Source organism: Xenopus tropicalis, chromosome 1 (assembly GCF_000004195.4).
Source record: "Xenopus tropicalis strain Nigerian chromosome 1, UCB_Xtro_10.0, whole genome shotgun sequence".
Lineage (NCBI taxonomy): Eukaryota > Metazoa > Chordata > Amphibia > Anura > Pipidae > Xenopus > Xenopus tropicalis.
Genome location: NC_030677.2, coordinates 211295621 through 211314020, shown reverse-complemented (window position 1 = coordinate 211314020; position 18400 = coordinate 211295621). Strand labels below are relative to the sequence as shown.

General features: G+C 47.0%; 2 protein-coding genes across 9 annotated transcripts in view; one reads left to right on the top strand and one right to left on the bottom strand.

Annotated features, from left to right (window-relative positions):
* Positions 1 to 346: 346 nt before the first annotated feature.
* On the bottom strand, positions 347 to 6743 carry nudt2 (nudix hydrolase 2). Of its 6 annotated transcripts, none has more exon segments than NM_001006917.1 (3): positions 347 to 2220; positions 2921 to 3066; positions 6654 to 6714. In NM_001006917.1, coding segments are annotated over 2 exon segments (465 nt in total). In that variant the 5' UTR covers positions 3054 to 3066; positions 6654 to 6714; the 3' UTR covers positions 347 to 1888.
* Positions 6744 to 6765: 22 nt separating this feature from the next.
* The window catches only part of kif24 (kinesin family member 24), a 29272-nt gene continuing 17637 nt past the window's right edge, over positions 6766 to 18400 (top strand). Inside the window, exons 1-6 of one of the 3 annotated variants that reach the window (XM_031894948.1) lie at positions 6766 to 6875; positions 13628 to 13727; positions 14151 to 14785; positions 15820 to 16009; positions 17302 to 17399; positions 18019 to 18234. In XM_031894948.1, the coding sequence (XP_031750808.1) occupies positions 13662 to 13727; positions 14151 to 14785; positions 15820 to 16009; positions 17302 to 17399; positions 18019 to 18234 (1205 nt within the window). In that variant the 5' untranslated portion in view covers positions 6766 to 6875; positions 13628 to 13661. Of the gene's footprint in view, positions 6891 to 13627; positions 13728 to 14150; positions 14786 to 15819; positions 16010 to 17301; positions 17400 to 18018; positions 18235 to 18400 lie in introns of all 3 variants that reach the window. The other 2 variants (XM_031894949.1, XM_031894950.1) reach the window with 2 other exon arrangements.

Below are 18400 nucleotides of genomic sequence, written 5' to 3'. Positions count from 1 at the left end.
ATCAGAAAGGTCTATGTAAATACAGCCATAAGCACTCACAGAAACGCCGCACTGAGTTCTCTATCAAAAGATTTGTTGTCTCTGTTTTCCTGTGCCAGAGACACCCAGCTCTCTCCTGCTCCCTCCCACCCCTTAGGAATGTGGATCTGAGCCAATCAGCAGGAAGCTTCCTCATAGTCTAACTAACTGAACATGTACACGGGTCTTGGTGTAGGAGCGAGGCATTATGGGAAATTTCTTTACCGAGCTCAGCTTTTTTTTCCTATGAGGCTTCTGATCATCTGAATGGGAGAAATATGGGAAGACTTAAAGGTACTATTGAGAGAACTGAAGGTATGCCTGCAGCTTGAGATTAACTCTTTATTAGCCTTTCCTTCTCCTTTAAGACAATATGGCCAAATTACAAAGTTGCATATATTTTTGTGAGTTCCGCTAAAATCCCTACATCTTGAACATCTTGATTTTTTGTCTGACTCACATTAACAGGTCTCTCTTTTTCTTCCTTCAGTCTGTGGAACCTCAATTACCAATACAATTGCACTAGAAACCTCAAGACACAACTAAGAAATGGATCTGTAAAATAAATGAAATCCATGAGTATAAGGAACCCTCCATTCAGACACTGGCTCATTTTTTCAAAATTTACCATTAAATGGACTCCTTGAATATTTATCAACATTGGTCTTAGCATAATCTCTGTATAAACCTCTGCCTTTGTAAATAAACCTGCCCTTCTTTCCTCTATACCTCTCTTATTCAATGCTTTTCCAGACCACCCCTCTTCTCTGTTCCCTATTTTCTTACCATCCCCCCATTGCTGATTCAATGCCCCCTCTCCATAAACAGCACCCATGCTTGCTGTACTAGTTTTAATGTTCCGCTACTACTTTTTATAGAAATACACAGTTTTTAAAGATCTAAGTTGGACTCCATTTAAATCATATCTGTTCTTTCACTGTTGTTTAAAAGCATGTCGTACAGTAGTTTGTTCTGTCACATAAAACCTCAATAAAATGGTTAATGAAAAAGAATACCCTGGTTTCCTTTCTGTTCAGTGTATTAGAAATCAGTTCACTTCTAGGTATATGAATTATCTGATGTCTGATACACTGGCTCAAGTAGTCAGAACAAGCAGTGCAAAGACTATACAAACTTTTCAGAATTATGCCAGCCATTTACATTTATTTAGTGGCAGATAAAATGGTGTACAATTGAGGTTATGAGCGGATTTACAAAAGTATTTTTAAAAAATAGAAAATATTACACCTAAGATACATTTCTGATTATATCTGAAAGCCCCATGTTATTACATCTTAGTAGGAATACGGGTATGGCACTCTGGACAACTACTAGCACTCTGATGGCGATGCATCAGAGTGTTTTTCATTATATAGTGGACAAAAAGAAACTGACCCAATTCTAAAGCTGGGAATACACGCACCGATACACTTCCTACGACTTTTAGACAGTGTGTGGGCTACACATTATTGTCCTGCCATCTTACCACGGCAAACGGTCGTTTAGTCGATAGGACAGGTTAGAAAATTCCAATCGGATAATGATAAAATCTGCACGCGTATTGTGTATCTGACGATACCATTGGGGGGGACCTACAATGCATTTTTCGTACAATTGGTGCCTGCCAACTATTTCATGTTCACAACATACTTAGTTAGTTTTAGTTAACTGTTAGTTTTAGATCATTCATTTAAACGTACAATTGATATCCAAACTTTCATTGGAAGAAGCCTGAAATCAGAACGTGCATGGCCGGCTTGGGTCAGTTGGAGTCACAGCTAAGGGCTGGGCGCTATCAAGTGACAGTGTGTTATCAACGAGCAGTCAGACAGTTGGAAGTAAACATGATTCTCACACTGGGCACTGCCATTTACTGCTGTCTGGGTTCCTTTTTCTGGTTTAGCAGGAACTGATGTGCCTCATTCAGGGTGTCCTTCATATCTTGGTACCCGGCGTATTTACAGGCTTCTCCCAGTGGGAGCCAGCGGTAGTCTTGGTGCTCATTGGAGAGTCTCACCGGAGTGGTGTAGTCCCTCAGCTCTGCCAGCCAGTAGATGACCGTTTTCGGCCTGTTTCGGACATTGTAATTCATTTCTTTGCAGAACCCTTTCACCAGGCTGATGTGGCTGGAGTCCAAGCCGGCCTCTTCCTCAGTCTCTCTCAGGGCTGTGCTCATATCATCCTCTCCAGGGTCCACATGGCCTGAAAATGTATTAGATTAAGTGCAAGATTAAGTTCTCTCTACAAAAAAACAGGTCTAACAAAAGGGAAACTGGAAAAAACCCAGGAGAAGGTGATAGATAGGAAACTGCCTTCCAGCTGATGTGAAAGGGTTTTACAGCGTTAGACTGTTCACCTTTGAGTAAACTTTTAATATGATGTAGAGAGCAATATACTGAGACAACTTGCAATTGGTCTTCATTTTTTATTATTTGTAGTTTTTAAATAATTTTTGTTCAACAGCTCTCCAGATTGCAGTTTCAGCAACTATCTGGTTGCTAGGGTCCAAATTACCTTAGCAACCAGGGAGTGCTTTGGATGCGAGACTGGTATATGAATAGGACAGGACCTGAATAGAAAAATAAGTTATAAAAAGTAGCAATAACTGTAAAGCTGTAGCCTCACAGAGCAAAAGTCTTTTGGCTGCCGGGGTCAGTGACCCCCAATTTGAAAGGTACAAAGAGTTACAAGAAGGCAAATAATTAAACAACTATAAAAAATAATGAAAGCTAAAGTTGCTTAGCATTGGCCATTCTATAAAATATTAAAAGTTAAGGGGAAATGTTTGTATAAATCATCTCAGTCTAGTATATTGTTCCTGCAGCATGATGACAGTTTCCCCTTTAAACATTAAAATGCCCATGCAATGGTACTTATTTTTTTTCCAACTGAAACCTGTTACCTTTTGGGGGGGTCCAGTGGTGCTCCCCATAGGAAGTCTGAAGGAGGAGGAACTCGATCCCATCCCCGGCAGCAGCTGAGACTCCAGCCTGGCATCTCCGGAATATTATCAGACCACAAGCCCGTAAAGCCATACTGCCGCTGCTGCTGCTAAAGGGGAAACAAACACACAAAAGATGATTGTCTAGTTCAGTGGTTCCCAACCTTCCTAATGCCGCGACCCTTTAATACAGTTCCTCATGTTGTGGTGACCCCCAACCATAAAATTATTCCTAAGACCGTCGGAAATATGTGTTTTCCGATGGTCTTAGGCGACCCCTGTGAAAGGGTTGTTCGATCCCCAAAGGGGTTGCGACCCACAAGTTGAGAACCGCTGGTCTAGTTGAACATAGGAAAACTACCCACTTTCAGGGGATTTTTACAAAATCTGTAGAATGGTATTGGATGAGGGGCAACAGTAGAGAAGCTAAATTCAAGTAACTCTCCAAAAAATGTAGAGGGGGTGACAGCTCAACAGGGCTCTGTGCTTCACAATGGAGAGAGAGAGCGGCCGCTGTTCCCATGATGCCCAGCGCATTGGGCAAAAAATAAAAAATGGCAGATTGAGGCCTTTACAGTACACTGTGGGGAGTATTGTGTGAATGGCCCCTATGGGAGACAGGGGAACAGCACAGACACTGCTCCCAATAGCAATCTTAGTAACAGAGAGATATAAACCAATTGAACAGCTGCCTGCAAGTTACTATCAGGCCTATTTATGAACACAGCGCCCCACTTTTCACAAATGTTTCCCCTTACCTCTAGCCCTCCCTTACCTCTAGCACTCCCCCCTTACCTCTAGCCCTCCCTTACCTCTAGCCCTCCCCCCTTACCTCTAGCCCTCCCTTACCTCTAGCCCTCCCCCCTTACCTCTAGCCCCTCCCTTACCTCTAGCCCTCCCCCCTTACCTCTAGCCCTCCCTTACCTCTAGCCCCTCCTTACCTCTAGCCCCTCCCCTTACCTCTAGCACTCCCCCCTTACCTCTAGCCCCCTTACCTCTAGCCTCTAGCCCCCCTTTACCTCTAGCACTCCCCCTTACCACTAGCCCTCCCTTACCTCTAGCCCCCCTTACCTCTAGCCCCCCCTTACCTCTAGCCCCCCCTTACCTCTAGCCCCTCCCTTACCTCTAGCCCTCCCTTACCTCTAGCCCCCCCCTTACCTCTAGCCCCCCCCTTACCTCTAGCCCCCCCCCTTACCTCTAGCACTCCCCCCTTACTTCTAGCACTCCCCCCCTTACTTCTAGCACTCGCCCCCTTACTTCTAGCCTCCCCCTTACCTCTAGCCCTCCCTTACCTCTAGCCCCCCCTTACCTCTAGCCCCTCCTTACCTCTAGCCCCTCCCTTACCTCTAGCCCTCCCTTACCTCTAGCACTCCCCCCTTACCTCTAGCACTCCCCCTTACCTCTAGCCCCCCTTACCTCTAGCCCCCCTTTACCTCTAGCACTCACCCCTTACCACTAGCCCTCCCTTACCTCTAGCCCCCCCTTACCTCTAGCCCCCCTTACCTCTAGCCCTCCCTTACCTCTAGCCCCTCCCTTACCTCTAGCCCCCCCCTTACCTCTAGCCCCCCCCTTACCTCTAGCCCCCCCCTTACCTCTAGCACTCCCCCCTTACTTCTAGCACTCCCCCCTTACTTCTAGCACTCCCCCCTTACCTCTAGCCCTCCCTTACCTCTAGCCCTCCCTTACCTCTAGCCCCTCCCTTACCTCTAGCCCCTCCCTTACTCTAGCCCCTCCCTTACCTCTAGCCCCTCCCTTACCTCTAGCACTCCCCCTTACCTCTAGCACTCCCCCCTTACCTCTAGCCCCCCTTACCTCTAGCACTCCCCCCTTACTTCTAGCACTCCCCCCTTACCTCTAGCCCTCCTTACCTCTAGCCCTCCCTTACCTCTAGCACTCCCCCCTTACCTCTAGCCCTCCCTTACCTCTAGCCCCTCCCTTACCTCTAGCCCCCCCCTTACCTCTAGCCCCTCCCTTACCTCTAGCCCTCCCTTACCTCTAGCCCCTCCCTTACCTCTAGCACTCCCCCCTTACCTCTAGCCCCCCTTACCTCTAGCACTCCCCCCTTACTTCTAGCACTCCCCCCTTACCTCTAGTGCCCCCCTTACCTCTAGCCCTCCCTTACCTCTAGACCCCCCCTTACCTCTAGCACTCCCCCCTTACCTCTAGCACTCCCCCCTTACCTCTAGCACTCCCCCCTTACCTCTAGCCCCCCCCTTACCTCTAGCACTCCCCCCTTACCTCTAGCGCCCCCCCCCCTTACCTCTAGCCCTCCCCCCTTACCTCTAGCCCTCCCCCCTACCTCTAGCCCTCCCCCTTACCTCTAGCCCCTCCCTTACCTCTAGCACTCCCCCCTTACCTCTAGCCCCCCTTTACCTCTAGCCCCCCCTTACCTCTAGTGCCCCCTTACCTCTAGTGCCCCCTTACCTCTAGCCCCCCTTTACCTCTAGCACTCACCCCTTACCACTAGCCCTCCCTTACCTCTAGCCCCCCCTTACCTCTTAGCCCCCCCTTACCTCTAGCCCTCCCCCCTTACCTCTAGCCCCCCTTACCTCTAGTGCCCCTTACCTCTAGCCCCCCTTTACCTCTAGCACTCACCCCTTACCACTAGCCCTCCCTTACCTCTAGCCCCCCTTACCTCTAGTTGCCCCCTTACCTCTAGCCCCCCTTTACCTCTAGCACTCACCCCTTACCACTAGCCCTCCCTTACCTCTAGCCCCCCCTTACCTCTAGCCCCCCCTTACCTCTAGCCCTCCCCCTTACCTCTAGCCCTCCCCCTTACCTCTAGCCCTCCCCCTTACCTCTAGCCCTCCCCTTACCTCTAGCCCTCCCCCTTACCTCTAGCCCCCCCTTACCTCTAGCCCTCCCCCTTACCTCTAGCCCTCCTTACCTCTAGCCCCCCCCTTACCTCTAGCCCTCCCCCTTACCTCTAGCCCTCCCCCTTACCTCTAGCCCCCCTTACCTCTAGCCCTCCCACCTTACCTCTAGCCCCCCCTTACCTCTAGTGCCCCCTTACCTCTAGTGCCCCCTTACCTCTAGCCCCCCTTTACCTCTAGCACTCACCCCTTACCACTAGCCCTCCCTTACCTCTAGCCCCCCCTTACCTCTAGCCCTCCCTTACCTCTAGCCCTCCCTTACCTCTAGCCCTCCCTTACCTCTAGCCCCCCCCTTACCTCTAGCCCTCCCCCTTACCTCTAGCCCCCCCTTACCTCTAGCCCCCCCCCTTACCTCTAGCCCTTACCTCTAGCCCCCCTTACCTCTAGCCCTCCCCCCCTTACCTGTAGCCCCCCCTTACCTCTAGCACTCCCTTACCTCTAGCCCTCCCTTACCTCTAGCACTCCCCCTTACCTCTAGCCCCCCCCCTTACCTCTAGCCCCCCCTTACCTCTAGCCCTCCCCCCCTTACCTCTAGCCCCCCCTTACCTCTAGCCCTCCCCCCCCTTACCTCTAGCCCCCCCTTACCTCTAGCCCCCCCTTACCTCTAGCCCTCCCCCCCTTACCTCTAGCCCCCCCTTACCTCTAGCCTCCCCCCTTACCTCTAGCCCCCCCTTACCTCTAGCCCCCCTTACCTCTAGCCCTCCCCCCCTTACCTCTAGCCCCCCCTTACCTCTAGCCCCCCCCCTTACCTCTAGCACTCCCTTACCTCTAGCCCCCCTTTCCCACAAGAGCGCTCAGATTCCCCTCATTCCTACTCATACCATTCCGTGGGACAGGCAGCGCCGCTTCTGGTCACGTGATAGGGAGACGAGCGCCTTTTCCCCGCCTACTCCTTAGTCACATGTCTGTAACCGTCACTTCCTGCGAGCTATGGTTTAAACGGCTTGAGCGGCGTTGCTATGGTGACCGCCCCAGCTGTTGCGTGACTGGGAGAGAAGAGAGTAGCGAATGCGGAGAGAGAGGCGGCGGGACCGCGGCATGTGGTGAGCGGGAACCGGGTTAGTAGGGCAGGGGGGATGGGGCAGGGCTACCGGGGCTACTGGGGCTACCGGGGCAGGGTGAGAGGAAACCGGGGTACAGTGTGTGGGTGCGGGCTCAGAGGGGGAAGGAAAGAAGGAATCCGTGAGGGGCAGGAAGCAACGTTCCCTCTAATTTTTTATAGGCTGTGTGCGCAAAAAATATCATCCGTGCGCATTTTAAAGCAAGATTAAATTTTTGTGCGCTACAGAATGTTTGTTGGAGTTCAGTTATGGGCATTTTTGCGCAGGTCTTTCAGTTTGTCTAAATCAAGTTACAAAAATTAAATTTTTGTGCGCGCTATTTTAATTTGTGTGCGCGGGTTCGGAAAGTCGTGTGCGCGCGCACACGCGCACAGCTTAGAGGGAACAGTGGCAGGAAGGCAGCAGGTTCCAGTGATTGGTGCCCTGACTGAGAGGCAGATTGTGTTTGGCTAAGGGGGCATCTTCCTGGGCACTGGGGGGAGTATGGCAGGGGGGGGGGGGGAGTTGGCAGGGGGGGGGGAGTATGGCAGGGGGGGGGAGTATGGCAGGGGGGGGGGAGTATGGCAGGGGGGGAGTATGGGCGGGGGGGGGGGGGGCTGGGAGCGCTTGGTTTCCCAAAGTGCAACTTTCTCATACAAACTGCTGTGTGTGTGTGTGTGTGTGTATATATATCTTTTTTTTTTTTTTTTTTTGTATTATTTTATTAAGCCCTGGTAGTTAAAACTCATAGCAGAGTATATTTCCCTGGGTAGGAACTCCTTAGCTGCGGGGCTCTCCCCAGTATGTAGTGGCTATGGGGAGTAAAGCCGGCCGTACCCTCACATATTAGCCTTCCGACATCCCAGTATGTAGTGGCTATGGGGAGTAAAGCCGGCCGTACACACTCACATATTAGCCTTCCGACATCCCCAGTATGTAGTGGCTATGGGGAGTAAAGCCGGCCGACCCTACATATTAGCCTTCCGACATCCCCAGTATGTAGTGGCTATGGGGAGTAAAGCCGCCGTACACACTCACATATTAGCTCTTCCGACATCCCCAGTATGTAGTGGCTATGGGGGAGTAAAGCCGGCCTGTACACACTCACAAATTAGCCTTGCCGACATCCCCAGTATGTAGTGGCTATGGGGAGCCGGCCGTTACCCTCACATATTAGCCTTCCGACATCCCCAGTATGTAGTGGGCTATGGGGAGTAAAGCCGGCCGTACACACTCACATATTAGCCTTCCGACATCCCCAGTATGTAGTGGCTATGGGGAGTAAAGCCGGCCGTACCCTCACATATTAGCCTTCCGACATCCCCAGTATGTAGTGGCTATGGGGAGTAAAGCCGGCCGTACCCTCACATATTAGCCTTCCGACATCCCAGTAGTAGTGCTATGGGGAGTAAAGCCGCCGTACCCTCACATATTAGCCTCCGACATCCCCCAGTATGTAGTGGCTATGGGGAGTAAAGCCGGCCGTACACTCACATATTAGCCTTCCGACATCCCCAGTATGTAGTGGCTATGGGGAGTAAAGCCGGCGCGTACACACTCACATATTAAGCCTTCCGACATCCCAGTATGTAGTGGCTATGGGGAGTAAAGCCGGCCGTACCCTCACATATTAGCCTTCCGACATCCCCAGTATGTAGTGGCTATGGGGAGTAAAGCCGGCCGTACACACTCACATATTAGCCTTCCGACATCCCCAGTATGTAGTGGCTATGGGGAGTAAAGCCGGCCGTACACACTCACATATTAGCCTTCCGACATCCCCAGTATGTAGTGGCTATGGGGAGTAAAGCCGGCCGTACACACTCACATATTAGCCTTCCGACATCCCCAGTATGTAGTGGCTATGGGGAGTAAAGCCGGCCGTACACACTCACATATTAGCCTTCCGACATCCCCAGTATGTAGTGGCTATGGGGAGTAAAGCCGGCCGTACACACTCACATATTAGCCTTCCGACATCCCCAGTATGTAGTGGCTATGGGGAGTAAAGCCGGCCGTACCCTCACATATTAGCCTTCCGACATCCCCAGTATGTAGTGGCTATGGGGAGTAAAGCCGGCCGTACCCTCACATATTAGCCTTCCGACATCCCCAGTATGTAGTGGCCTATGGGGGAGTAAAGCCGGCCGTACCCTCACATATTAGCCTTCCGACATCCCCAGTATGTAGTGGCTATGGGGAGTAAAGCCGGCCCGTACCCTCACATATTAAGCCTTCCGACATCCCCAGTATGTAGTGGCTATGGGGAGTAAAGCCGGCCGTACCCTCACTATTAGCCTCCGACATCCCAGTATTAGTGGCTATGGGGTAAAGCCGGCCGTACCTCACTATTAGCCTTCCGACCCCAGTATGTAGTGGCTATGGGGAGTTAAAGCCGGCCGTACACACTCACATATTAGCCTTCCGACATCCCCAGTATGTAGTGGCTATGGGGAGTAAAGCCGGCCGTACACACTCACATATTAGCCTTCCGACATCCCCAGTATGTAGTGGCTATGGGAGTAAAGCCGGCCGTACACACTCACATATTAGCCTTCCGACATCCCCAGTATGTAGTGGCTATGGGGAGTAAAGCCGGCCGTACACACTCACATATTAGCCTTCCGACATCCCCAGTATGTAGTGGCTATGGGGAGTAAAGCCGGCCGTACACTCACATATTAGCCTTCCGACATCCCCAGTATGTAGTGGCTATGGGGAGTAAAGCCGGCCGTACACACTCACATATTAGCCTTCCGACATCCCCAGTATGTAGTGGCTATGGGGAGTAAAGCCGGCCACTGGCTACAGGGTAAAGTCCCTGGTCCCTCGAGTGTGACTTTTGCTGGTTCTCTGGTCAGTGGCACCCCAAGTCCAATGGCTCCTAACCTGATAATGGTGCTCTAACTGCACTGCAGCATTTCATAGTGCTACCCACAATGCATAGGTACTGGTTCAAATCTCCTGCTCTGTGGCTTTTGTGATTAAGGGCAGATTGGCTGCACGGGCACAAGTGTAACTGGAGCAGATGGAGTCGGCCTTTCAGCAAGTGGCAGGTTTAGGGTTTCATGTTGGTAGAAGGATCCTAAGGCAAAGGATTATCATGGGGAAGGGGTCAGTGTATAGGAGCAGGGATCCAGTATCAAGCCATACAGCGAGCCTTCAGTTTCAAAAGAGAATATATAATCACTTATTTACACCTGTTTCTCTGTTACTAACCCCATTGCACTTACACTTTGGCAATAGCAGCGGGAATCCTGCCCCGTATGGGACCAGACTCAATGTTTATGTGGCAGATCCGCTCACTTTTGTACATTCTGTTTGTGGGGAGAAGGACCGATCTTTACAAAACAGTGTTACAGCAACGGCATCCATTAGGGATTCCCCTGGCGCAGAGTTATTATGGTATGTAGATCCTATACATCAAACAAGGAATGAAAGATAAAGAGAGAGAAGAGGGGGAAAGATAGATAAAACTGAAAGGTTTGAATTGGTCTTCATTTTTTATTTGCAGTTTTTGAATTAATTAGATTTTTGTTCAGCAGCGCTTCAGTGAGGAATTACAGCAGCTATTTGGTTGCTATGGTCCAATTTAACCTAGCAACCAGGCAGTGGTTTGAAAGATAGACTGGAATATGAATAGGAAAGGGGCTGAATAGAAAGTTAAACAATAAAAATAACAATAGAATTGTAGCCTCACAGAGCAATAGTTTATTGACTGCCGGGGGCAGTGACCCCGTTTGGAAAGCTAAAGAAGAGGCTGAAGAGGAAAACAAATAATTAAAAAAACCATAAAGAATGAAAAGAATAGGCTATTCCATAACATACTAAAAGTATAACATTGTAAAAGGTGAGAGAGATAAGAGAGCTCAGCTCAGGCAGAGTAAGCAAAAGCATTTTCCTTTATAAACAATACATTCCAGGGTCATGGTACATGGGGTGCTTTGTTGTCTACAGTGACTGAACTCCATGTTACCCCCCCCCCCCCCCCCCCCCCCCACTTTTTATTTTCTTCTATGGGAAATATCAACCAGTACTGAGGGGCATTTTGACCACTGTCTTCTAGATCATTAGTGGGCAGTCAGAATGCCACATTGAACCTGGGAACCCAGCTCTGTGCTGCCTGTTACAGCTGATGCCACACGGTGCCGATTCTCAGCCTGTGGAAAAAACGCAGTCCAAGTATCGGCGGGGGCCCCTGGGGGGGGGGTGGGGGGCAAAGTGGTTGCCCAGTGAACCCTGTACTGCCCCCCCCCCACCGCCCTTTAGTCCAACCCTGCTGAAATAAACATTATTGTAGCACCCTGAATATTTTTACAGAAGTGGATTAATGGGGGGGGGGGGGTAGTGCCTGACAATGAGTAGAAGCACTGAGGGCCGGGGCGGTCTCGCCGGGGGCTATTAGATCCCACATCTAGGTCTGAGCATATTTCTCTGCTGGATGGTCCGTTCCTGACCTTGCATGGGTGGGACATGGGTGGGAGTCATACAGCTGCTGTATGGAGCAGCTGCCTAGAACAACTGCGCACAATCCCTGTGTAGTGTCCTATTAATGGAACTTTAAATTTAGCTTTTGCACTAAAATGGAAATTCAATATTATTGAGGCAAGCGTGGCATAGATGAACTGATACACGTCTAGATATAACTTATTATTTATTAGTAGCATTAACCATCTATGGCTCCGCTCCCTGAGCAAAGGGGATTTATAAAGGTCTTCTATTCATTCTTTTCCCAAACAGTAACATAGGCACATTAACCCTTGCTTGTGAAATTATTATAACACCCTATTTATTATAAATTAATGTAAAGTGCTGTGTAACTAGCTGACTAAAAAACTGATGATAGACCAGTGGTTTCCCAACTAGGAGACTGCTCCCCTCTAGGGTGCCCCAATACAGTAGGTGTGGGAGCCCAGACTGAAGGGACTGTTAGGGAATGAGAAATGCTTATTAACTGCCATTTATATTAGTACAGGTATAGGACCCGTTATCCAGAATGCTCGGCACCAAGGGTATTCCGGATAAGGAGTCTTTCCATAATTTGGATCTCCATACTAAGTCTACTAAGAAATCAATAAAACAGAGAAAAGGGAATCGTTTAACCATGAAATAAACCCAATAGGGCTGTTCTGCCCCAATAAGGGGTAATTATATCTTAGTTGGGATCAAGTACAGGTACTGTTTTATTATTACAGAGAAAAGGGAATCATTTAACCATTAAATAAACCCAATAGGGCTGTTCTGCCCCCAATAAGGGGTAATTATATCTTAGTTGGGATCAAGTATAGGTACTGTTTTATTATTACAGAGAAAAAGGAAATCAGTTATTCTAAATTATTTGATTAAAATTTGAGTCAATGGGAGACAGGCTTTCTGTAATTTGGAGCTTTCTGGATAACTGGTTTCCGGATACGGGATCCCATACCTGTAGTGGTGCGACTTTCATTTAATGCGTGGTTCACTTTTAAATCTTTAGTATGGTATAATTAGCAGTTGGTCATTATTTTATTATTCATTTTATAATAATTTAGCTTTTTGTTCTGCAGCTCTCTGGTTGCTATGTTCCAATTCAACCTAGCAACCAGGCAGTGGTTTAAAAGAGAGAATGGAATATGAATAGAGGAGGGCCTAAATAGAATAAGTAATTAAAAAAAAAAAAAAATAACATTGTGACCTCACAGAGCAATAGATTTTGGCTGCCGGGGTCAGTGACCCCCATTTGAAAGCTGGGAAGAGCCAGAAGAGAGAGGCAAATATTTCAAAACTATATAAAAAAAAAAAAAGGAAGAAAAGTTGAAAAGTTGTGCATATATATACATGCTTAGTGAGAACAGATGGTGCGCGGCCACACTCACGGCAAATGCAGCTCAGTAACGGGCCACTCATTTAGCCACTAAGTACTGGGCCTGGCAAGGTGCCAGCTGATGGGGGCAGAGCAGATGGGGGATACACTGAGATCTTAGTATGATATTTCAGTCATTTTTAGTTTGTAATTGACAAGATATTTGAAGGGTTATTTTGGGTAATGTGATTATTCACTGATTGAGCGGTGATGTTTTGCTTCTAGCTGCACAAAGCCCCTCGTAATCTGCCCTTTTGAAAGCTGCACATACCCCTGTGTATGGGAGAAGCTTTATTCTAAACTCATCCGGGGGCACAAATGAACAGTTGTATGTGGCGAGTAAGAGCCAAGTCATGCAAAATAAAAGCTTGAAGGTGGTTTTTCTTGCAATTTGTAAAAAAAAAAAAATATATTCTCAAGATTTGTTACTGTGGGGAAGCACCTCTGCATTACCCTTGCCTGTCACTAGGTGTCGCTTTCTGAAGGGGAAGTGTCGCTGAATAAATGGGTGCATTTAGGGTTGCTAGGGGGTTGCTATGGGGAATGGTGGTCACATCTCACTCTCATCAACACCTCTGATCTGCCCTGTTTTGCTTTAGTCCAGGCCCATTGATTTCAGCATCTGTTCAACTGGGCAGAAAGGGGGAGGTAAACACCAGAAGCTTTACCCAGTTTTATTCCTGGAGCAAGATGGAGGCAGTAACGCTAACATGTCTCATTGGCCCCTACATAGTGGGCCCTACACTGTTAGTTGTACATCTCTGCTCTCTCTCATAAACTGACTGGCCAGTTCATTTATTTGTGGTTTTTATAGAGGGGAAATAACTTGCCTACTCCCAGCCTGGAGTACTTATATAAGTACCTGGGGATATTGGATTCAGTGACTGATTTGGGTTGGTTTGTTCCCATACAGGTAACTTACCTAAAGGTAAGGTTTAATCCGATGGATGTTAAAATGTATGCCCGGACTGAATGCATATGAAGATAAGCAATTCCAGCTTAGAGGGGAAAAAGTAAGATTAATTCATTAATTACAGTTTTCCGAATTTTGCAAACCCGGACTGGAGGGGCTGCTGTAACATGCCATAAACTATTTATTGGGCTGTTTGGGCCTCTGTATACTTAAAAGCCTGGGCCTATTTTGAATTACTGTCCAGACCTTTACATGTATATTATTTATTTAGTGCTACCTCTATACCATCCTGCCCCTTAAAACTTATATCTAAGCAGTTCCTTTTTTTGTTGTACATTGGATTTCTCCATTAGACTAACAGCAGTCTATTTACAGCAGCAATATGCAATAACATATATGAGCCTGTATCCCCATTCTTCCATCTTGGCTAGCTCTGCTATAGGCTTTCCACCTTCACCTGCTTGATGCCACACACACGCTGTGACTGTATGTCTTTCATAATCTGTTTTCCTTTTCTTCTTAGAAATCTAATTCTGACTTTAGCTGGAATATCCTAAAAGATAAGAAAATGCCCTTGTGCCTGTTTGAGTGCCTTTGCGAGGCAGATCTGCAGCAGTACTATCCCCGTTTTGCAGCTGTCGGCCTCCAAAAAATAGATGAGCTTGCGCAGATCACCATGAAGGATTACTCCAGGTTGGGCGTTGAAAGGATGGAGGATCGCAAGCGTCTCTTTCAGCTTATCCAGATCATCCAGAGTGTGGCAGAAGAGGATAAGAAAGAGAGGACCCCCCTACAGCCTGGCTGTGTCTACCCCCAGCTCCTACATGATAGATCCGGTGCTAGGAGACAGCTGCAGTTTGATGCCTCCATAGAGGAAACTCTGGGTACAATTGCACAGTCTGAATTTTGTCATATTCGTTCTATGAATAACCCAGGGGACTCGGTTAGTACGGCCTCTCCGGCTGATCCACGGTACTGTAGGAATATCCATAGCAGCGGCACAGAGGCTGACACAACGTGCAGTGCAAAGACACAGAACACTAAAACTCTTCCACACAGAGGATCAGCCCCCGACCTCAGCGATGGCGAGATCCCCATTATTCACAGAGTGGCTCATGTTTTGGGGTACAACTATGGAGTTCCCCAGACTTGCAGAAGGTAAAAAACAACTGGTGGACACATCAAAAATAATTTTTATCCTCCTAAACTTGTGGAATCAAGAATTTAGTTACGTGTAAACTAGTTCTAAATTAGATGCACCATATTGCTCTCAGTTCATTATCCCTTACATAGGGGCAGATTTATCAAAATGTGAGTTTAGAGATCACCACAGAAAAATTCACCTACTTTCTATTGATTCCTATGCGATTTTTAGAAGTATATTTATCAGCGGGTGAGAGTTATGTAGGGCCCATGTAGGGGAAGCAACGACTGGCCTGCCTGTCCGATATCTGGCCTGAAATCGGCCAGATATCAATTGGCCAGGTTAAAAAATTCAGTCGGATGCGGGACTGCATTGGCTCGTTGATGTGGTTCCCGAACCGACTGCGCCTATTCCAGTCATTATAATTCATTTAATTCATTAATTCGAATTAGCCTAAATTCCCCCGATATCGCCCACCCGTAGGTGGGAATATCGGGAGAAGATCCGCTCGCTTGGCGACCTCGCCAGACGAGCGGATCTTTACGTGTATGGCCACCTTTAGAGTTCACCATTTAATAATATTTCAAAAATCCCATTGGAACAAATAGAAAGTGGTGAATTTTTCTGTGGTGAGCTCTAACAGTGTCAGACTCGCCCGCCAGTATACCAGGAAAACTCTCAGTGGGCCCTCCTGCTCCTAGCCATTTTCCTATTTGATGGTCATTCCCTATTTATAATGGGAAGAAAGAGGAGAAATAGATGGAAGGATAGATGCTAGCATGTAAATAAATGAGACTTGGAGAATAGAAGTGGTTGAGTGAGGAAAGGATTAAAAATAGGTTGGAGAGTGGGGCCCGTGGTCTAAGGTTTCCTGGTGGGCCCCTGGGGTCCCAGTCCGACACTAATCTCACATTTTGATAAATGTGCCCCTTAGACAGTACAACTATGAGTTGAGGGCAATTTTTAGGCAAGTAGTATAGGCTAGCTTTGGAAAGGTGCTGTGCGTTATTGTTATTATGGATGGAACATGGGCCTCTTTATCTTACAGGCTTGATCCTACAGAGAAAAAGCGACCTTGGACAGAAACGGACAGAATTCGGGTGTGCGTCCGCAAACGTCCTCTGAGTTCACGGGAAGAGCGACGAGGGGAAGTTAATGTTGTCTCGGCAGAGGAAAAAGGAACTATAACAATCTACGAGAGAAAGGAAGCTGTAAATCTCAAAGAATATATTCTCCAGGTACAATACGAGCAGCTGCATTAGGCCTTCCCTCTCAACTGGGATAATGACACACAGTCAATGTTTGAACTTTTGACATATTTGCAGTGCCATCATCAGAACCCCATTTCCTACAGGTGGAACTATTATTATTTTTTTTTTAATTTCTTTTTTTAATGGCCACATTTGTGGGGCTTCACAACTTGGTACTCGCTTGCATATGTGCAGTACCCTTATTTCTGGTACTGAATCTGCAGAATAACTATGGCCTAGGAAGTTAGGGAACTGTAGGCACACAAGTACAGCAATTTGTAGTATAACAGGACTGTTAAACAATCCCCCTGGTGCCCTACTGGCCAGGGGGATTGTTTAACAGTGCAAAAAGGCTTCATTACAGTGAAAGTTAGTGGGGATGTAACCCTAAAAAAATAATTAATGTAAACTTAAGGTGGCCATACACTGTAACATCTGCTCGTTTGACCTTTCAGTTCAGAATTTTTTTTTTTTTTTTTTTATAAATGTCAGACTTTCATGGAAGTGAGTTTATTCAAATTTAAAAAAATAAAGAATAAATTCAGAGGAGCTCACACTGGGATTTGGTAGGTTCCCCTAGTACACTTGCACGAAAGCAAACTCACACTTAGGGACATATTTATTAACATTTGAGACAATCATCACCCATAGCAACCAATCGGCGTTTAGATTTTAACCATCACCTACAAGGGGTGGTTCACCTTTTAAGCTGACTTTTAGTATATTATAGAATGGCTAATTCTTAGCAACTTTTTCAATTGGTCTTTGTTATTTATTTTTCATAGTTTTTTAATTATTTGCCTTCTCCTTCTAACTCTTTGCAGCTTTGAAATGGGGGGTCACTGACCCCAGCTGCCAAACCCTATTGCTCTGTGAGGCTCCAGTTTTATTGTTATTGTTACTTTATATTCCTTATCTTTCTATTCAGTCCCTCCCCTATTCATATACCAGTCTCTCAATCAAACCACTCCCTGTTGCTAAGGTAATTTGGACCCTAGCAACCAAATAGCTGCTGAAACACCAAACTGGGGAGCTGCTGAACAAAAAGTTAAATAACTAAAAAACTACATATAATAAAAAATGAAGTTTACACAAAGGTGAACATCCCAGTGATTGTGTGGGAAGTAGCGCCACGTAGAGCCACAGTATTCAGTTCTCTGTTTGTGTTTGCACTTCCTGCATTGGGGAGTGAATTATTATTTTTAATTTGTGTTTTTCCTGTTTTAATAAGTCCTTGTTTGCATTTTGATTTTGGCTGTGTGTGATATTTACTTTTGCAGCACGCATTTTATTTTGATGAAGTCTTTAGTGAAACATTCACCAATCAGGACGTTTATATGAGGACCGCCTACCCACTTATTCAGCATGTGTTTAACGGGTAGGGAGATTAATTATGTTTTTCTTCTTCTTTTCTTTCTGTTTATTATAAACTATTGGTGCATAATAAGTTTATATTGTTGAATCAGTGTGACTGATATAATTATTAGTAGGTAGGGAGTGACTGACCCTTCACTTAGTTTTAGGATTACTGTTATCCTTAAGAGCTTAATAGCCCCCCCCCCCATGGCGAGCGAGCCTTACCTCCAAATACACTGGTGGGCGATATCGGGAGAATCCAGGTGGGGCCAAACGATCTAATTATAATGACGGGCATTGGAAAAGTCGTCCGGGGGCCGCATCAACGAGCCGATGCGGTCCCCGATCCGACTATATTTTTTTTAGCCGATTTCAGGTTGGTAGTGCCCATACACGGGCCGATTAGCTGCCGAATCAGTCTAAGGGACCCATATCGGCAGCTAGAATCGGCCCGTGTATGGGGAACTTTAACATTTGGCTCAGGGCTAGTATAGTGTGCCCTGGGAGCTACCTACAGTATATAACTGATTAGGGATTCTGAACTGATATCCCAGAGTGCACTGGCCTAAGAGGTAAGTTGAATGGAGAACACCACATCAACAATACTATTATGTTAACTCCTTATTTACTTTTTCTTGCAGAGGAAATGCCACCTGTTTTGCTTATGGACAAACCGGCGCTGGGAAAACCCACACCATGATTGGAACCCAGAAGAACCCCGGTCTCTATGCCCTGGCAGCGAAAGACATCTTTCAGCAACTGGCAACAGTTCAACTTAAAAGTGACTGCAAAGTGTGGATCAGTTTCTATGAAATCTATTGCGGGCAGCTTTATGACTTGCTAAATGAAAGGAAAAGGTACTAGCAACATTTGCAGATGTCATTTGTTGCGGATATTGCATAAATTCAGCATAAACATAACATAAGCTGTTAAAGGGCCAGTTACATCAGATAAGAAAGTATATTTTATTTAAGTGCTCAACCCTGCTCTTACCCCATGTGCTTCTTGCTTCCACATGATACA